Source organism: Anser anser (genome assembly GCF_964211835.1).
Source record: "Anser anser genome assembly, chromosome: 21".
Lineage (NCBI taxonomy): Eukaryota > Metazoa > Chordata > Aves > Anseriformes > Anatidae > Anser > Anser anser.
Window position 1 is genome coordinate 1,486,172 of NC_139742.1, and position 18,615 is coordinate 1,504,786.

At 55.8% G+C, this 18,615-nt stretch overlaps 1 protein-coding gene across 25 annotated transcripts in view; it reads right to left on the reverse strand.

Moving 5' to 3' along the window:
* Positions 1-18,615, reverse strand: part of EXD3 (exonuclease 3'-5' domain containing 3) — a 296,493-nt gene that overhangs the window by 24,046 nt on the left and 253,832 nt on the right. Inside the window, exon 19 of one of the 25 annotated variants that reach the window (XM_083807579.1) lies at positions 14,146-16,818. The exons of the other annotated variants lie outside the window; for them this stretch is intronic. Within the exon in view, the coding sequence (XP_083663705.1) occupies positions 16,684-16,818 (135 nt within the window). The 3' untranslated portion in view covers positions 14,146-16,683. Of the gene's footprint in view, positions 1-14,145; positions 16,819-18,615 lie in introns of those variants that run through there. 25 annotated transcript variants of the gene reach the window in all.

Sequence of the window (18,615 nt, forward strand, 5' to 3'; positions counted from 1 at the left end):
CTTCGCAAATGCAATTGTTGCCATTACTATTATTATGAAGCAGGAACATGAGCTATCTCTCACGTAATCTCTCAGAGCCTGGAGCAGCGACATGGGCTGGCCACCACACTGCCCAGGTGGATTCACTTCTCCTGAGGTCACCATTTGTCACTGCACTGTCCCCTGGGTCTCCCTTGGTGACCTTTTTTTCCCCTCTCACTGACCAAAAGGGACCTGCAGCAGCTCTCTGCTTACACCCTGGGGACCTGCTTCCAGTGCTGGGCACCCCAACCCCAACCCGTTCCCCTGTGTCCCGGCTGGGAGCCCAGGGGCTCCTGGAGCTTAACCAAGAGAAATTTCAGGCAGCAGCCCTTCTGAACTGGTGTTCAACTCCAGGATCCTGGGGGGAAGACATGGGTGAGCCAGAAGCCGGGAGCTTTGGGCAAAAAAGTGGGTTTTTCAAGACAGCTTTTACATCCTGCTTTATCCAAGCAGGAACATTTTCCCCTCCCTGATGGCACTGCTCCAGTGCTTCAGGCTGGCTTGGCTGCATGTCCCATGCCAGCTCTGGTGACACTGCAGCATCAGCCCAGACAAACGGACCTATGATGCACGCAGCCAGGCAAGCATTTAAAGTCTCAGTTCCCTGTGGGTGCAGGCAGCATGACACACCCCAGAAGCAGGAAACAGGTCCCAGATAGGGATTTGGTGCCACCAAACCCTGATCAGCAACACCTGCCAGCAAGAAGGGCTGCAGCCAAGCAGGGCCAGATACCTGGGGCTCCTTGTCCTGCTTTCTCTGTGGCTGCACCCTCCTCAGCAGCGTCAGGTCTGCCCTGCAGCTGTGACCCACCAGTGCCCACCCCATCCTGCCTGGAATCCTCTCAGCCTGTCCCTCCCTGTGGCATCAGGGCTGCTCTCTGATCAGGGCTTCTTTCCTTGGGCCCAGTACAGATATAGCTTAGCAACACAGCAGCTGCCTGGATGTTCCAGATGTAGAGGGCCACCATGTCACCAGAGCTCCCAGGAGAAGACCAGACCTACCCTCATGCCATCCTAACAGCCTCTGCTGATGGAGATGCCCAACGTCCCCAGTCATTGCTCTCCTCACAGCTCAAGATCTAACGAATCTTCCCAGCTGTGAGTCAGGACGTGTTCTTGCCCTCATGGAGAGCACAAAAATCCCATACATCCCTGCATTTGCTCTGCGAGCTCAAACAATAGCCACATTTGTAGGGGAGAAGTCATTCTCAATACAGATCCCACTCCTCTCGCAGGGCCAGCAGGGCCAGGAAGGATTCCTGACAAATGCCTTGCTGAGGTGCAGGCATCTGGGTGCAGTGATGGGGTGGGAAGCCAGGGTGGCCCAGAGGCTCCAAAAGCCCCTGCCAGGGCAGGCAAGGCTGCGAGCACTCTGGGATCCCAGTTGCTCTGAGGAGCAATGGTAACACCCAAGACCACATTCCTGATCCATTCTGGCAGCACCCTTCTCTCTAGACAGCTCTGAGGGACTGGGGAAAGAAAAACTGCCCCACCCAACAGTCCCTGACATGGTCCCATGGTCCCTTCTGGTTTCTTGCAGCTCCATCCAGTTAGGAAAGTCATCAGCTGTATGAAGATATTTTGATTTTGTTTTCCAAAGCAGGTACAATTGACAGGACAGCTAAAGAATCCCCTGGGATCTCCTAGCAGGTAGGTATTTCATAGAATCACAGAATGGTTTGGGTTGGAAGGGACCTTAAAGCCCATCCTGTTCCAACCCCTGCCATGGGCAGGGACCCCTCCCACCAGCCCAGGCTGCCCCCAGCCCCATCCAGCCTGGCCTTGGGCACTGCCAGGGATGGGGCACCCACAGCTCCTCTGGGCAGCCTGGGCCAAGGCCTCAACGCCCTCTGAGTAAGGATTTTCTTCCTTATATCTAATCTAAACCTACCCTCTTTTAATTTAAAGCCATTACCCCATGTCCTATCACTCCACACCCTGCAAATAGTCCCTCCCCAGCTTTCTGCAGCCCCCTTTAGGCACTGGCAGGCCGCTGTAAGGTCTCCCCAGAGCTTTCTCTTCTGCAGGCTGAACAACCCCAACTCCCTCAGCCTGTCTCTGTAGGAAAGGTGCTCCAGCCCCTTGATCATCCTCATGGCCTCCTCTGGACTCGTTCTAATACTTCCATGTCCTTCTTGTGCTGGGGGCACCAGAGCTGAACTCAGGGCTCCAGGTGGGGTCTCACAAGAGTAGAGCAAAGGGGGATGATCACCTCCCTTGCCCTGCTGGCCACGCTGCTTTAATTGGAAAAAGGCCTTCCCCTGCACGGGGGGAAGGCGGCCAGCCAAGGGAGCTTTGCAACACAACTTCCATCCCACGCACTGCTGAGTGCAGATGAGCCCCCAGGTCCAAAGGTGTATGGGTACAGCTGTAGGACACACAGTGAATAACCGTGTACAGACCAGGTGCTGCAAAGGGGCCCTGAACCTATTGAGAGGTCTTTGGTGGAACAAAGGTGGAAAAAGTGGGGGTTCCAGTGAGAAGCAGGCTGCTGCCAAGCACTGTTGGGAAGCTTTAATGATGCGCTGTGATGGTTGCGAGCCTGGACTCTGGAAACATTTTCAGCACAGAGGAGCTCATGGGCAGCACCACTTCTTTGGGAACAAACACATGCAGTTTATCTAGAGGGACACCACCAGCTCTTGTGGGGCTTCTCCTAAAGGATTGCCCAAAACAGTTTCAGAAAGAAGCCCATGCAAGCTGGTAAGTGGGACCTTCAAGGGGAAAGCGTATGGGAACAGCCCGGGGGATGAGCCACTGCAGGGCTCTGCAAGAACCCCAGGAGGTCTCTTCAAGGATATATTGCACATTTCCAGCCCAACACCTTCAGATGTGGTAACGTGACCCCAGCGAACGCACATTAGTGGTGTGTGAGGACAGCCCAGTGCACAGACAGGCTGCGGGGCTGTTCCCGGGGTGTCCCCCGCACCTCCGTATCTTCTCACCACAGCAGCCGGCACCCAGGGAGCTAGCACAGCACACTTGTGTCACACCAAAAAAAGGTTACAAAAAGTAATAAGAGACAGATTAACTTGTGGCGTTTTTTAAGCTTTCGCTGAGAGAAAAGAGAGAGGGGGACAGACAGAGAGAGGAGTGGAGCAGCCCCTCCACAGTTGCCTGTTTTCACTCTTTCACTGAAAAACATTGCATCAGCAAGCAAGAGCTGGCAAAACTTTAATTTCACTTCACAAAAACATACCTGTGAGTGGAAAGTGCTGCTGGGCTCTTTGTGGAGGCCAGGTCAGGGAAGGAAGGTGTACGCTCCGCTCCATTCCTCACATTCCTCCCTGCCCCGCGGCACGGTGGTGGGGTCACCCTGGCCGTGATGGCCGCTGGGGTCAGGGGTGAGGGACGGGGCAGGAGGGGCTGGCAGTGCAGTCCTGGGGCCCCGCTGGCTCTGGGCAGGGTTGGGGTCTTTGATTTTTGGTGTGGAAGGGACTGAGGTTTGGCTCCCTGCTGGGGTCTGCTCTAAGACATGAAACCTCATGTCTATTGGGGCAGCTCCCAGCATCTTCAGAAACACTCAGATGAAGGTCCCTCACCGAGCAATGCTGTGTCCCTGTGTGCCATCCTGCTGTGGGTTGCACCCTAGGGTCCTGCCACATACATGGCCATCACCTTGTGTCCCCATGGCCACCTGCTAGGCCACACGCTGGACCCTGCTTCAGAGCAGGAAACTTCAGGCTTGTCTGGACATCCAAGCACAGCTGGTGGCACGTCCTCTCCTCCAGACACTGCTCTGAAACAGCAGCCCAGAAACCAGGGAGCAGAGCGGGGCGACCTACATGCTGCCCCAGCACCATCCCCTGCATGACCCTTGCAGGGATTTATGTGCTCTGGCCACTCTGTGCTCCCATCCCTGTGCCGGCTCCCTCCCAGGCACATGCGCGAGGGCACGGCGCCAGCAGCTGATGGGAAAGTTCAGGGTCGGGGCGAGCCGCAGGGAGAGGCACATAAAGGACTCATTGTGCCGCAGGTCTCCCTCGGCTGTGCATGTACAGGGCGAGCAGTTAAAAAACAAAACGCAGCCCAGAAATATGACAAGACACCTTTTTCCCAGGCTGCTGTTAAACTCTAATTAAACATTTCAGCACACTCAAGCAAGGGAATGTCTGCTTCTCAGGCCCAGGCTATCTCAGCTGGAAAACATCTCCTCTGGTGCAAACAGGCTCATGCAGCATGACCCAGAAAGATGCTCCTCAGCCCAGGGGCAATGCAAACACATAGGGCTGGGTGGGCAACCTGCTCCCAGCAAACTGGCGCAGGCTGGGGCCACGTGCTTCCCTCTTCCCGGAGGACGGAGAGTAGCGCAGCCCACACCACCCATTTTCCGAGCATTTGGCTGTCCCTGGTGCAACGGAGAGCCAGGCTCAGGGCCAGCCCTGAAACCAGCCTCTAGGACCCTCGAATCGCCCACTGATGAACAGGGTCTGTGAATCTACCCCACCCCTATGTGGTAGGGTGGGCCTTATGCAAGGTCAGTGCCCGCCAACCCCATACTCGATGTCATGCCCTACAGGAACCATAAACTCAAGAGCTCCATCTTCAAAAACAGCAGCTTTTTGACCTCACAACTCCTATTTCAGTACAGAAAATTCTTCCCAAACTTCACTGCTCTCACAGCCAGCCCCATTTGCTAACCATCCCCTGAGCACTTGGGTCTGGGCTCCCATTAATTTTTAGGTGATCCCTGACTTCCAGCAGAACTGCAGCCAACAGGGCAGCTGCCTCCCCAGCCCAGAACTGGACCACACTTGGGCTCCCAAGTGTAGACATTTAAAAATAACCTCCACCCATCACACAGCCTAGTAGGTTTGGACATTTAAAAATAACCACAAAACAACATGTTAGATTCTCGTTCCTTGGGTGCTTCAGGATGCTGACCTGCAGATATATCTGTGCATCACAGGGAGGAAAGGAAGGCAATGCCACCAGCTTCATGTCACTGCTGAACTGAGACACGGGAACCCTTCAAACAGTGCTACCATAAAACCAGGCAAGACCAGAGCTGGCATCTTGCTATTTCAAAGAATGAAGAACAAACAAAATAGCACAAGGGATCGGAGAAACAGATCCAAGTGCTGCAGGGAGCGAGGAGGGAGTGCTGGAACTCCTCAACCACAGTCAGTAAGCAGAGGGGCACAGGTGTGAACATCTGCCCCTCTGCAGATCACCTTGGTGCCTAGAACTGGTGTGGTGATGGTGAGCCAAGAAAGTGTGATGCTGGTCGAGCACTGCGGGAGCCTTCCTCTAGAGAAAGAAGAGCAACCCCAGGGGATGAGCCACTGCAGGGCTGTGTCCCTGCAAGGAAAATCCCAGGAGGTCTCTTCAAGGCATGGGATGGGCACCCACAGTGGGAGGCAGGTACTGTGTCAGTGTGGGACTCGGTCTGACATCCTTCAGAGCCTGGCAGTGGCTTCCTGAAATCTCTTCAGGAGCTGAAAGCTGAGCCCACTTTAAATCCCACATCTCTGATGTGCTGTTATGGGAGCTGAACACTTGCTCCTGCCGTGCTGTGCCACTCCTGAAGCCACCATTGCTGCCCCACGCTGGGGCTTGTAGGGTGTCCCTGCAGGGCTTGGCTGCCTGTGGGGCTATCAGGGTAGTGACGGGAGCTCTGCTGTCCCCCCAAAATAAGCCTTGACCAAAACCGATGTGCTTTGGGAGCTGGACATAAAGGAGGGAGAGCAGCAGTACCTCTGCAGGGGCTGCCCTCCCTCCAGCTCTGGGGCTGTCCCTAAAGCTGCCTCGAGGCTACGCAGGGCAGGTCCCAGCTGGGGACGCACACCAGGGGCCTGAGAGAGCAGGATTACCATTTGGTGTTTCAGGGGCTGATCCAGACCCAGGGAGCTGAGCTGCTGACACCAGGTACATGCTGTAGTTGATGCTGTTTTGCAGCATGATTTGCCACACCTGAGCACAGGGCTGGAGCAGCAAACTATGCTTGGGGTCACTGACATTTTGGGAGCTGGTGGTTTCCCACATTGAACCATAGAATGGCTTGGGTCGGAAGGGACCTTAAAGCTCATATAGTTCCAAACCCCCTGCCATGGGCAGGGATGCCACCCACTAGATGAGGTTTGCCAGGGCCCCATCCAACCTGGCCTTGAACACCTCCAGGGATGGGGCCTCACATGCAGCCTCAGCATAAGAAACAAACCCTGTGGAGACAGACAAGCCGAGAAAATCCTCATGACTCGCTGCATGATACAGCACTGGCTTTTGCTTGCCAGACCTGCAGTCCAGATCAGCATCACAAGACAGCGCTGTGCACGCTGGCACGGCATGGGCTGTAGGTCCACCACTGCTCACAGATGGCCCCATCATAAAGCCATGCCACTGGCTGATGATCTCGACACCCAGGAAAGGGTGACAATGAAAGTCTGTGATTTCTGAAACTGCTAGGCAGTGGGAAAGTGTGTCCTGAAAGGCTCTGATTGCAGTGACAGCCTGGGTGAGGACACTTGTAATTTGGCATCCCATGGGGGTGGAATTTGGCAGAACTGGTCTCTCCTGCTCCGAGGACATTCCAGCACCCTGTGTAGGCAGTCTGAATTAAACTCCCTCAATAAATACGGCATCTGGGGGGTTATCCATCTCAGGCCACTTTGGTTGGAAAACACCAACGCGCTGCTCTGCAGCAGGCTCCAAATGCACTTCCATCCCTCCCTGCTGCTCCCAGGCAGGCAATCGCCTGTGAAGCCTCACCCAGGCACCTGGGCTGCCCTTGCAGGGAGCTGTTACCTCGGGAGAGCAGGAAAACTGAGCTGTGTCCACAGCCCACTGGGACGGCACGTAGCTGCCAAGGGCTGGCAACAGGACAGAGCCGGAGCTGTCCCCAGGCTGGCACGCACCTGTGGGACCCATCCTCCTCTACGCTGCTGCAGCAGGACAACTGGATTTTAGGAAGAAATCTTGGTTTTCCTAGGGAAACCAAGGCCAGGCAGCACTGACCTTAAATGCTCTTAGCCAGGGTTGTGCTGCTGTCAGGCTTTGCAGGACACGTCCATCCCCAAGCCCTGGTCCACTAAGGATGCACTGGGCTGCTCCAACAGCCCTGGTCTTGGCCAGTGTCCCCCAGCTGGAAGGCAGCAAGGGAGGCGGTGGCCATGGGGACCATGCTGACCTCAGGCACTGTGACCCACAGCCTTCCTGTGCTCCCCACCGTGACTGTGTTTGGGGAGTTTTTCAGAAATTTTGACACCATGAGCCGGTGATGTGGGGCTGGAGCCAGACTTCTTGGCCAGTTCTTTTCCAGGCTGCTCCTACTGGAAAGAAGCGCGTGCTGCTGGGATGGAGTGGAGAGTGAGTGGGAAGCTGGGACAAAGGAGCTGCAATGTGCTTGTCCCTTGTCCTCCCCTGCTCTGGGCAAGGAAGGGGACACCGGCTATGGAGGGAAAAGGTTTCCAGGGTGAAGGTGTTAAATGCTCTTCTCCCATGCTGCTGTCACCTCGCAGTCCCCGGGGTGTGAGAATCAGTCTCTATTATCCCCTCATTAGGAACTAACATACTGTACTAACCTTTTCACATGAAAGCTACAGTCTGTTCACCAACAAAAGCTAATGTTTCGTTCCCAGGAGTAGGAAAAAAAACAACCCAACAAGCACTTAGCAGGGGTTGGGGGCCAGACACCCCTGTGGAGCTGTGGGGACTGTGGTGAGCATACACGGGGGGACAGGGCTTCATGAGCAAGGGCAGCTAGTGCTCACGGTGTCACCTCGCCTGTCCCCCAGCACAGGATTCATGGGGTTGTGGGTATGGGTGCAGGGGGGTTTTGCATTGCAAAGAGCCCTGCTCTGTCCCTGAGGGAGGGGCCCCCGAGCTGGCAGAGCCCCTCAGGCCACCAGTTCGACCACAGTTCCCCAGGCTCCCCCTGCGCAGCCTGCATGGCTCGCGCTCGTTTCTTCCTGCCCCACTGACCACGTTGGGACCTGCATGCTCTGAAATCCCCACTCTCCTTCGGGCACCCTCGAAGGTGGGTGGGCTGGGCTGTGGCCATGTTGGACCACGCGAGCTGCTGCCCTTCCCACCCCATCCGCTCTGCAGCCGCTCTCAGCGGGGCTGCGGGAGCATCACCGGCTCGTGCAACCCCCGGGGACACCGGCTGGCAGCGCCGGAGGCCCCAGCTCAGCACCGAGAGCAGCTGGGCCATCGGGAGCACTGAGCGTGGATGGCGGCCCCCTTCATCTGCCTTCCTCGGACGCTGGCAGGCATCGCCCGATTTGAGCAGTTGGGGCAACATTCTCCTTTCTCAGGCTGCTAATTAAATGAGACCTGCCTAGGGCAGAAATTTGAGCTCCTGCCCATTGCAGCTTCTTGATGCTGAGCTAAAGGGGGCCCTAGAGGAGAGATGTTGAAAGGAGTTTCCCTGGTTTCTTCACTGTGAAAGTATCTGATCACCTGCCCCACTATTTTGATGGAGACCTTTGTCAGCTCGGGGAAGTGGTCTTGGGAGGTGCCCACAGCAAGTGCTGAAGGCCTGAGCAGGCTTCAGCAGCACAACCCATGGAGTTTCACACTGGAGACACAAATCTGCTTCCCTGCTTCACTGGGAGACCCCACTAGTTCCCGATTCATTTGTAGCTTTGCAGCCTCAACCAACAAAATGTGTCTGATGAGGACAGCAAGAGAAAGGAGGGATGCATGACCATTTTTCTGCCTTTTTTTTTTTTTTTTCTCCTATTGCTTCTTTCCCTGTCTGCATCCAGCTGCACCTGTTCTGGAGCTGGCTGTGAAGGCAGCTCCCTCCCTGCCCTGCCTGCCTGCCTGTCCCCTAGGGCTGAGAGATTTTCCAGGTCCCTCAACTATCTGCTGGCCCCTTCCCAGAGCCCCGGTGTCGGGGGGGGTTGGGGAGACCCCCTACTCCTCCAGACTACAGCACTGCCTGCAGCCAGATGGGCACCGCAGCTCCACTGCACAGAGGCAGGTGGGTTTTGCATTGCATGCATTTATCAGATCCGGGCCAAGACCACCAAGCCGTTTCGCACAGGCTGCCAGCAAGTCAATGACAGCTTCCAGAGGTTTTGCTGCTGCCGTGTGATGCTGTGAAGAGCTGCCAGTGCTGTATCCTGCTTGGCAAAGGAATTAAACCCAGTGAAATGTCTTGGTGCTGCCTGGCTGTACTCCCTGCAATGGCCAGCCCAGGGCTGGACCAAGGCACCCACGGCTGCTCTCCTGTGCCTGCAGAGCCACGCTTTTAGAAGGTCTCTTCTCTTCTCAGTTACTGCAGTCAGATTTGGGTCATCAAGTTTGATCTGAAGGTGTCAGAGGACAGGAATTCAAGCAAAAGCACGATAAATGCAGGCTGTCTCCTGGTACATTTCTGGGCTGGTTTCAAGGAGCTCTTGGTTCGCTCCAGTGCAAAACGTGTGTCCCAGGCTGGGCCGTGTGGCAGGAGGTCGGCTCACACGGGTGCCCGGGTGTTTGCAGCAGCAAGGACAGCTCCTGCCCACTGTGCTTGCACAGAGCACAGCAGCATTGCTGCACGAATGTGTCCATGGGGCAGAGGGCAGCATGCAGGCCAGTTATCATCTATGGTTCGTAGTTCAGAAGCACCTTTGAGACACAACTCGAAGCAGGGCCATAGGAGTGAAACTTTGTGCAAGGTGAGATGTGATCCTTACCCAGAGGCTGACACGGACAAGGCAGGATGAGAAGGTGCTGGTGCGGAGAAGAGGTGCAGAGCTGAGCCAGGGGCACAGCCAGGAGCCCCATCCTCCCAGCCACTGAACCTGGGCATCCTGCTGCCAGCCAAACTGCAAAGTTCCCAGAAATGCTGATGCTCCCCAGGGAGGCAGAGTAGAGGTGATCTCACTGCTGCTGTGAATGAGGATAGGCCAGGAGGGCTTGTCCAACACCTTAGCCCCAGCTGGGCTCCCCACCACTTGTCCCCACCACTGTACTTGGAGCCTGCTTGAGTCCAGCGTGGAAAATGCACAGTGGCATCTGAGCAAGCACACTTGCTCCCAGGCAAGGCAGAGGCCCCAAACCTGCTGGGAGACCTGGACTCCAGCCAGGAGACACAAATTGAGAATTCACTTTAGAGGTTGGTCACAGATCTTCTGCTTCCCCAGCCTGAAGTCTGCCTGAATGTGATCATTCCAAACAGGTTGAGAAGCGAATCTAAGGCAATCAAAATTTCAAGCAAATCTAAGGCAATGAAAAATAACTCCACATGCAATACTGTAAGCTGAAAAAAGTGAATGCTCCCTGCACCCTCCCCCTCACTTTTTCAGTTCAGTCCATGCAATGAGCACATCACAGTCCTGGTCTTGCAGACTCCAAGCCAGAGACCTCTTCGGCTCCATCAGCATCCCTGCCAAATACTCTTTGCTTGTCCCCAGAGCCTTGATGATCCCCATCTGAGATGTCAGAGGACTCAGTGCCCTTTTCTGTCCTTTGCTCATGGCCATTGCTGGTCAGGGCCTCTGGCCAGTATCAGCCTGTCAGGAGCCGCTGCACATCTGCTGAGCCCTGGGATGCACAGGGCTGGGGCTGGTGGATAATACCCCCTGCCTGAGCAGCCTGGGGCCAGCAGACTGGATCCTCACTCTGGGAGCCCTGTGCGGGGATGCAGCATGATGGAGGGGGTGGGAGCCTCTCCTGCTCAGCCCCATTTCATGGGCACCTGAAAGGCTGAGGCTCCTCAGAGCGACAGCCCAGTCCCTTGCACAAAGCTCTCGCATACAGAAGTGATGCACAGAAATGAAGAATGGGCTGTAATTGGATACCTACGTAACCCCCTAGGTTTTAGGGGGAAGCAGTTTGTGGTTTGGACTTCAAGGCTGCACCCCAAAGTCCAAGGCAAGTCTAAGTCCAATTCTGACGGTCCCAGTCTTTTTGGGGACAGAGTGTGTGCACATCTGCCAGTGCACTGGCCTCTGGTCCCAGTGCTCTGTAGGAGACATTAGGGAAAACCACAGAAATGCAGGAGGTTACTGTGACCTTTGAAGCAGAGCATCCTTGACAGCCTGGAAGACACCCGCTCGGCGTGCGCTGAACCTAACTCCCTTCAGAATCGCTGTTCCTCCAGCTTTTGTTGGGGCCAAATGACTGCACATAATAAAAGGGGACCCATGTTGGTGCTGTCTGTGCCCTGCTAAATCACACCCTATGAGTGGAGATGGCAGAGGAGGCACTGAAACATCTAGCCTGAAAAGCCAGGCTGATGCGAGCAGCACAGCTTGCTCATGTAGCTGGAGGATGGCTCCATGCTCTCTCCTAGCCAGACGCAGCCTATTGCTGTCCCACAGCTGCCAGCTCAGCTCTTTGCTGCAAGAGGGAATCTACCATTCCTCTTATATCAACAGCAACACTGGGAGTGCTGCAACATAATAAACTCTGGTCCTACATTCTTAAAAGGCAGATTTTGCAACATCCTCCTTTGAGGAGTGGATTGAGAGCAGCAGTAAATTTGGCCTCTTCTAGAAGTGGGGGAAAAAATAAAAAAGAGAAGAAAAGTGGGGTCATTTCCTTGGGAAAATCCTTATGAAAGAGTGGATCCTGGCACAAGCAGCAGCCCTTTTGGCCAGAATGGGGACAGCACAGCCCTGACCTGATGTGCCCCATTGTGCTGCCCCACTCCTGCTCTGGCCTGGGGACAACAGGACAAGCCCAGTCCCATGGGAGCGTACAGGGCACATGGGGTGTGCCAGCGTGGCCCTGGGCAGTGCAGGCACTGTTACGTCAGCAGGGACGGATGAGGCTGTCCTGTCCTCTGCAGCACCAAACTGTCCCATCAAGACTGAGCTTCTGCTCTCCTCCTGGGATATGCTCCCAGGCCTTCACCAACTGACCCCGGTGCTCCCAAACTCACAACGTGCTGCTGCAGATGGGCAGTCCCACCCCAGAACGCTGGCTACACACTTCTGGCCAGCTCTGAAGGGTGCAGAGACACGTCTGAAATTCTGCAGGGCATGTCTCAGTGAGGAAGGGTTCAGGGACCCTGGACTCTCCCAGGCTCAAATCTCATGTTTCCTGCTGGCATCCTAACCAAAGCAGCACTCAGCCCCCTTGCCAAGCATTACCCATTCTCTGGGAAAAGCAGCAAGGTTTTCTCACCATCAGCACGGAACTATAAATCAGTCCAAATTGCCCAGAAAACTCCACACCCCTTGAGGCTGGACTGGTTACGTGGGGAGGCATACCACCCTGCCTGAAGCTGCACGAAGCCTGGAGGGCTGCCACCCCCCTTCCCATGGGCTGGTAGAAGTAAAAAGACACAAGAATGAGTGGGTGCTTTCCCCTTGCCTCTTTCAGCATACTTGCCACCCTTGGCAAGTGCCTTCCCAGAGTCACTAGAAGTGCTGTAGACATTCAGGAGTCACACACTCCACATTTCCTGGGTTTTGCCACAAAGGAATTATGGAAAAAAACTCCAGTGAGAAGCTCAAGCCTGTGTTTGGAGGCTGCCAGGCAGCCCTGAAGCTGCAGGAACCACTTCTGCACCTGAAAACTCTGGGCTGAGCTAATGGGAGCATGGCATGGCATGGAACGGAACAGCATGGCATGGCTGCGGGCGCTGACTCAGGCTTCTCTCTACCTTCCTGCTCATGAGCATGCCCAACAAAGCCAGAGCTCCCCCTGCCCCAGGCTCAGACAGGATCACAGCAGAAGCTGGGGGCAAAGGGGGAGGATGGCGGGGGGCCTAAGCAGAGAATTACGTTTTTTCTGTTAAGGTAAAAAAGCAGGGTGTTGCTGTTTGGGCTCCCCACAGTACAGCAGCCCTGCACCAGTCAGTGCTGTCGGGGACAGAGCTGTCCCCATCACATCGCAGCTGGGTCCAATTGTAGTGGCTTCAGGGCAGGAGAAGCTGGGGCAGTCACTGGTGTGACGGGGACAGAGGCAGGACTGTGCCCACAGCTCAGCCCTGGGGTCCAGACCTGCGGTGGCAAACCCGAGGTGGCCAGGGCTCAGGAGCACAGGGCTGAGCAGCACGGGGCTTTCCCTGCACACCACTCCGGGATGCTGTGACATGGGGATGCTCCCGCTCAGGGACAGGAGCCGCAGAGACTGGGGATGCCGCAGTTTGCCTTGCTGGTGCCACTCTCCTACCAGCTGAGCCGCCGAGCCTTGTCCCAACACATGGGCCTCACCATGGCCAAAACTTCAGCCAGGGGCCAGCTGAGGCCATGGCACCACAGCGGCACTGCAGCGCCCATCCCTGCGCAGCCTGGTGGCCGCCTGCTCGGCATCTCCCCCTGGGGCCGGCGGCAGGGAGGGGGCTCGGTGCTGGCCGCCTGCTCAGGGCAGCTCTGCCTGGGAAAGCTCAGCGGCGGAGATGAGAGGGAAGCCAACTGCTGGGCCTCCCTCCCCTCCTGGCCTCTCCCCGCCGACTCTTTCATCTCCGAGCGCGCGGCTCTTTCATCTTGCCCAGCCCGCAGAGGTGTGAACAGCACGGGGTCCCCGCCGGCGGCCGTGCCGCAGACAGCACCCAAATGGTCCCAGTTCGGCACCGTGGCACCAGCGCTGCGGGGCCTGGGCTGGGCCGCGGGGCCCAGCTGGCTCTGTGCTGGGCCTGCCATTGCCACGCACCAGTGTGGTGAGGCCAGGCCCGAGCCTGGTCTTGTTCACGTCTGTTTGAACTTGGCATAACTCGGCTCATCTTTGTTCCTCTATGCAGGGAGATAGCAGCCGAGGTCAGAGTCCAGGAGGGATGTGGTGGGCACTGAGCTGCCAGGGGTTCCCTGACCCCCAGGGTGGTGCTGGGGCCCTGATGCACATCCAGGGCCCAGCTCGTGACCAGCCCCAGAATCGTCCCGTTGCACAATTCTGCTGCAGCTTGTCCTTTACCTGCTGGTTTAAAGGTGACAGCTCTTCATACCGTGGGCTGCAGAGAAGTCACCAACTCTGAAAACCTGCCAGATCCCTAAAAACCATCAATCCCAAATTCTCTCAGATCTCTCTGCACTAAAGGGAAAAAAAGTAAGAGCAGCAGAGAGAACAGCAAATGGGTGCTGAGTGCAGTGGGAGGCTTTGCTGGAGGAGGCTCGCTGGTGACACCACCAGCAACTCCAAAATGAAAAATCCTATAAATCATGATCACAACATAAATCGGGCCGTCTGGGATAGGGAGATGGCTGAAGGACTGTGAATCCTTACAGGTAGCATTAAACAAGATTGGTACAGACTGCAAAGAGTGCAACAGGGTAATGTGATAAGCTAAGAGAGAATGAGACCAAGAAAGAGAAAGAAAAAGAGAAAAAGAGAGGAGAAGGAGAAGGAGAAGGAGAAGGAGAAGGAGAAGGAGAAGGAGAAGGAGAAGGAGAAGGAGAAGGAGAAGGAGAAGGAGAAGGAGAAGGAGAAGGAGAAGGAGAAGGAGAAGGAGAAGGAGAAGGAGAAGGAGAAGGAAGCAGCAGGTTCTTCCCAAGTATCCAGACCCAGGACTCTTGTGTGATGTTGGCTGCACCTCCAAGCCGCCCATGGTCCTTCTTAGCAGCCTGGGGCTGGGATCCACACTCGGGGGGCTGTGCACCAGCACTGATAAGGAGCAGCACCTGCACTGTCAGGGAGCACAATAAAAGCTTTTGCTTTACTTCCCCCAGCTGTGTCTGGCTCACACCTGCCTGAGGAACGGGGCAAAGCAGGAGCAGCGGAGCATTGCCACTCATCCCCTGAAGGGACCCTGTCTCTGCTGGCCCCTTCAGGGTCCTGCCCTGGACACACACGGGCTCTGGTGGCTCCCACCCTGGGGAGCTGAGGGAGCAGAAAACAAACCCACTAAAGCAGATGAAGAGTCTGCTGCTGGCTTAGCTCCCTGCACTGCGGTCAGTGGTGTTGCACACAGTGGGCTGAATGCAAGGCCAGGCAAGGCACAGCATGCACAGTGTTGGAAAGCCACACTTCAACTTTGCCACATCATATAACTGCACCCAGAAAGCCAGTAACTAACACCAGAGAGTTCACACACCACCAAATGCTTCTTCTGCTAAAAGCCAAAGGGACAAGTCACAGGAATGGTGCCGCTTGTGGGGCAGGGAGGATGCTCTGAAGCAAAAGCCACACCAAGAGGAGGGGGCTGCAGAGCAGCCGCAGCCCCCAGCTGTGTCCTGGGTCACAGAAAGCAATGGTCAGGAGACTGAGAAACCTCCGGTGGGATGGCAGGGAAAAGGCAGTCCAGCACGTTTGGTGATGGGGAGCAGCCAGCAGCGGGGTCGGTGGGATGGCTGGGGAGCACCCACGCACGTGCAGGGACAGTGCCCGGGAAGCCGTGTGCCCCTGCAAGGCAAACTCTTCACAAGTAACATGGCCATGTCCGAGCAGAAAGCACCCACCTTGTCCTTCCCATCTGACATCCCTCGTACCTAGGGACAGCGAGAGGATTTGGGTAAGCTTTCACCACGTGCCTTCACAAATCCTAATGGGGTATCACAGACCCTGTTTTCAAGTCTGTTTTCTGGCTGATCAAATGTTGAGTATCAGTTAAAAGGAAGCGATTAGCACCTGTTGTTTATTGAACTGTTTTATAGTCTTACAGAAACCAGAAGGTTAATATCCATCTAAATTTAATCTTGCCCTGTAAAACGGTCACAAAACTCAGCCCAGCAAAGCCTAATAGTCTGCCTCAACGCATAACGATGTTCCCAGCCTGCCTTCCCCCTCCAAACCCAGCCACTCTGGCTGTTCTCCTTTTCTCTCATTTACTATTTATCCTTCGAATTGGGTAATTTACTTGAGTAATTTATTTTCCCTCACGCTGGGATGCATGGCACCAGGGCTGCTAGAGCTGGGTCAGGGGCACACTGGCCCCGGGCTCAGCACCCCACTGCAGCCACCCGTAAGGTTTGGCCCCGGGAGTCACAGCGGTGCAAGGCAGCCCCTCTTCCCTACAAGCGCCCAAGGCCAGGCTGGATGGGGCTTTGGGCAGCTTGGGCTGGTGGGAGGAGTGCCTGCCCATGGCAGGGGTTGGAATTACATGGGCTTTAAGGTCACTTTCAACCCAAACCATCCCATGGTCCTATGATTCTTGCAGTCTTAATGACTCAGCCAAAGAAATATAATCTTCTGGAGCACGGGGATGTTTGCCCTTGGCGCACATGTGCCTTGGGGGCTTCAATCACACAGGAGGCTTGAAGCAGGTGTGTGCATCCTGTCCTGTCTCATCCCAGTGATGGAGGGGATGCTGCAGGGGATGGGTGCAGGGGTGTCAGGGGCAGCGCCATTCACAGGGGCTGCAGGGCTGTGCCACCCGGCACTGTTTGTTTCACTCCGGAAATCTGGATCCTACCTACTTAAATAACGCTGCTGGGAGGACAGTGCAGCGTCAGGCCTGTTGTTGAGTGCACAGGAAACAGCTGTATTCGATTAGGAAGGGCTAATTTGGTGGCTCTGATAGCCTGGGAATAATAAAAAGAAAATCTCTCCTGTTGCAGAACTATACATTTTCTGTAGAAAAATCAAACAGAAAGTAAACACCCCATCACAAAACAGAAGGTGGCTGGCAGGGTCCTTTCAGCAGGCCTGTAGGGGTGGGACAGGCAGTGATGACACTTGCTGGATGGCTCATTCAGCTCCCCAGAAGGGCTAAGCCTGGCTCTGGGGAGTGCCCCATAGGGTTCTGCAGGATGGCGCATGCTGGGCTACGGGAGGGTGCAGAAGATGCCTTTGCAGCAGGTTTGGGCACCCAAGGGGCAGTGATTGGAAGGCGCATCCTCACCCAGAGAATCATCCGTGGGGTGCTGGGAGCTGCCCCTCTGTGCTGTAGTGTGTGTACGCCAGTGGTGCAAGACAACACAGCGGCATGCAGGATATGGCTGTCGGGGCCGATCCCACTCCAGCTCCCTCTGTCCCTGTGGGCGCCTGCAGGAGAAGAGAAGGAGTTGGGGGATCGGGCCGTTAGGAGTAGCCTGGGGACCATGGCTGGTTTGGCTTGGGGAAGGAATGAGCTGACTGAGGGTGGTGTGTCTGAAACCATCCCATCTGCTCCAAGCAACAGGACCAGGAAAGTGCCTCTGTCCCTATCCCTCTTCCCATCCCCATCCTTGCCCCATGGCCACATGCTCCCAGGCTCAACAGGAACACCCCAGTCTTGCTAAGTGCTGACCCAGCCATGCTGGTGGCATGAGGTGCCATGGGACCTTGTCCTGGGCATGCATGGGGCTGCGGTGGCGTTTTGGGAAAGGGCCCACAGATGCAGACAGGTGGTGGTGGGCTCCTTCCACCCCCCCGGGAGAACCAAGGTGGCGCATGCTGAAATCCTGCTTCTCGGAAGCTATTTCCCTTTTTTTCACATCTCTGAAAAAAATTGGCCGTTGCCCAGCCCTAACTGAGCTAAGCTGCCCTTCCAGCTCCTAGACTCCCAAGTGGCCTCCAGGACTATTTATGCTGCTGCCCACACAGATTTCCCAGGAAGGACAACATGCAGCCTCGGTGAGGCACGGAGCAGCTTGGGCTTTCGGTAAGAGCCCCAGTCCCCACTGTCCCGCTTGTGCTGCTTCATTTCTCCAGGGTAATCCTAGAGTGCAGACAAAGCTTTTGTTTTTCATTCCTGCAATCTCTGACGTGGTGGAGTGCAGACAGAGCACAGTCAGCAGCAAGCATGGTCACCGCTCTCACCCTTCTGCCTCCCTGCTGGAAGCCTCAACACAAAGGCTTTGGGTCACACTGGGATGCGGCCATTCAGACCATCCATCTGCAGCATGTTGGAGATTTGGGCTGGCTCTGGAGTCACACATCCCTGACAGTCCCTGTGGAGACCCCGCAGAATGAGGGGATGAAAGCCATAGCCTCTTCCTGTGGCTCGGCACAAGTCCCAGGCACCTGGGGGGGACTCTTGGTGCTCTGTTCTTTTTCGGAGTCGAGAGACGTGCAAAGCCTTGGACAGAAAAAGCCAGCTTGCAGGGTTTAAGGTCCTCACTGCCAGCTCACAGGGGAAAGCTGGAGGAGGGATGGAGGGATTTTTCCATCAGGCTCCATCCCTGCCATGCTGCGTGGCTCCAGATGCTCAGTGATGCTGTAGCAAGCCTGGGTGCCAGATGCAAAGCAGCTGAGCTTCATTTAGCCTGTCAGAGGAGCTTTGCTGAACACCACGTAGCGTTTCATCAGGGAAATTCCCTGCCTGTCCTTTTCCCAAAAAGAGGCTGGAGCAGGAACGGATCTGAGGTGTGGGTCAGACCCAGCTCTGCACCACCCCAGGCCCTTCTCCCTTCTCTCCCAGGGTGTCCAGATGGAGACTAAAACTGTTGGCAAACAGGTGCTGGAGGTTGAGGGAAACGCTCAAACCGTCTGCAGGTGCCCAGATGGCAAGAGCATGTACACACAGACATCCCTGGATTCATGTGGGAGATGTGGCTGGAGGTGGGGAGTGCACTCGCTTCCAGCAGCAGTTTCCTGACATGAATTTTGGCACGGCCCTGCCTCATCCCCTCCGTCTGGGAAATTTACTGATAGTGCTGGGGCTGAGATAAAGAAAAATGCCCTCCAAGTTCTCTCCCCAAACCCAAGAAGCCTTGCAAGGGGAAAACACGATGCCAGTTCTGCCAGCAGCCCCAGTGCCATGAGTGCAGGGCACCCCAGGGTGTCCCTGAACACCCATCCTTGTGTGCCCACACCGGGCCAGCTCCCGTGGCACAGTGGTTCCCACGTAACCCCGAGAGC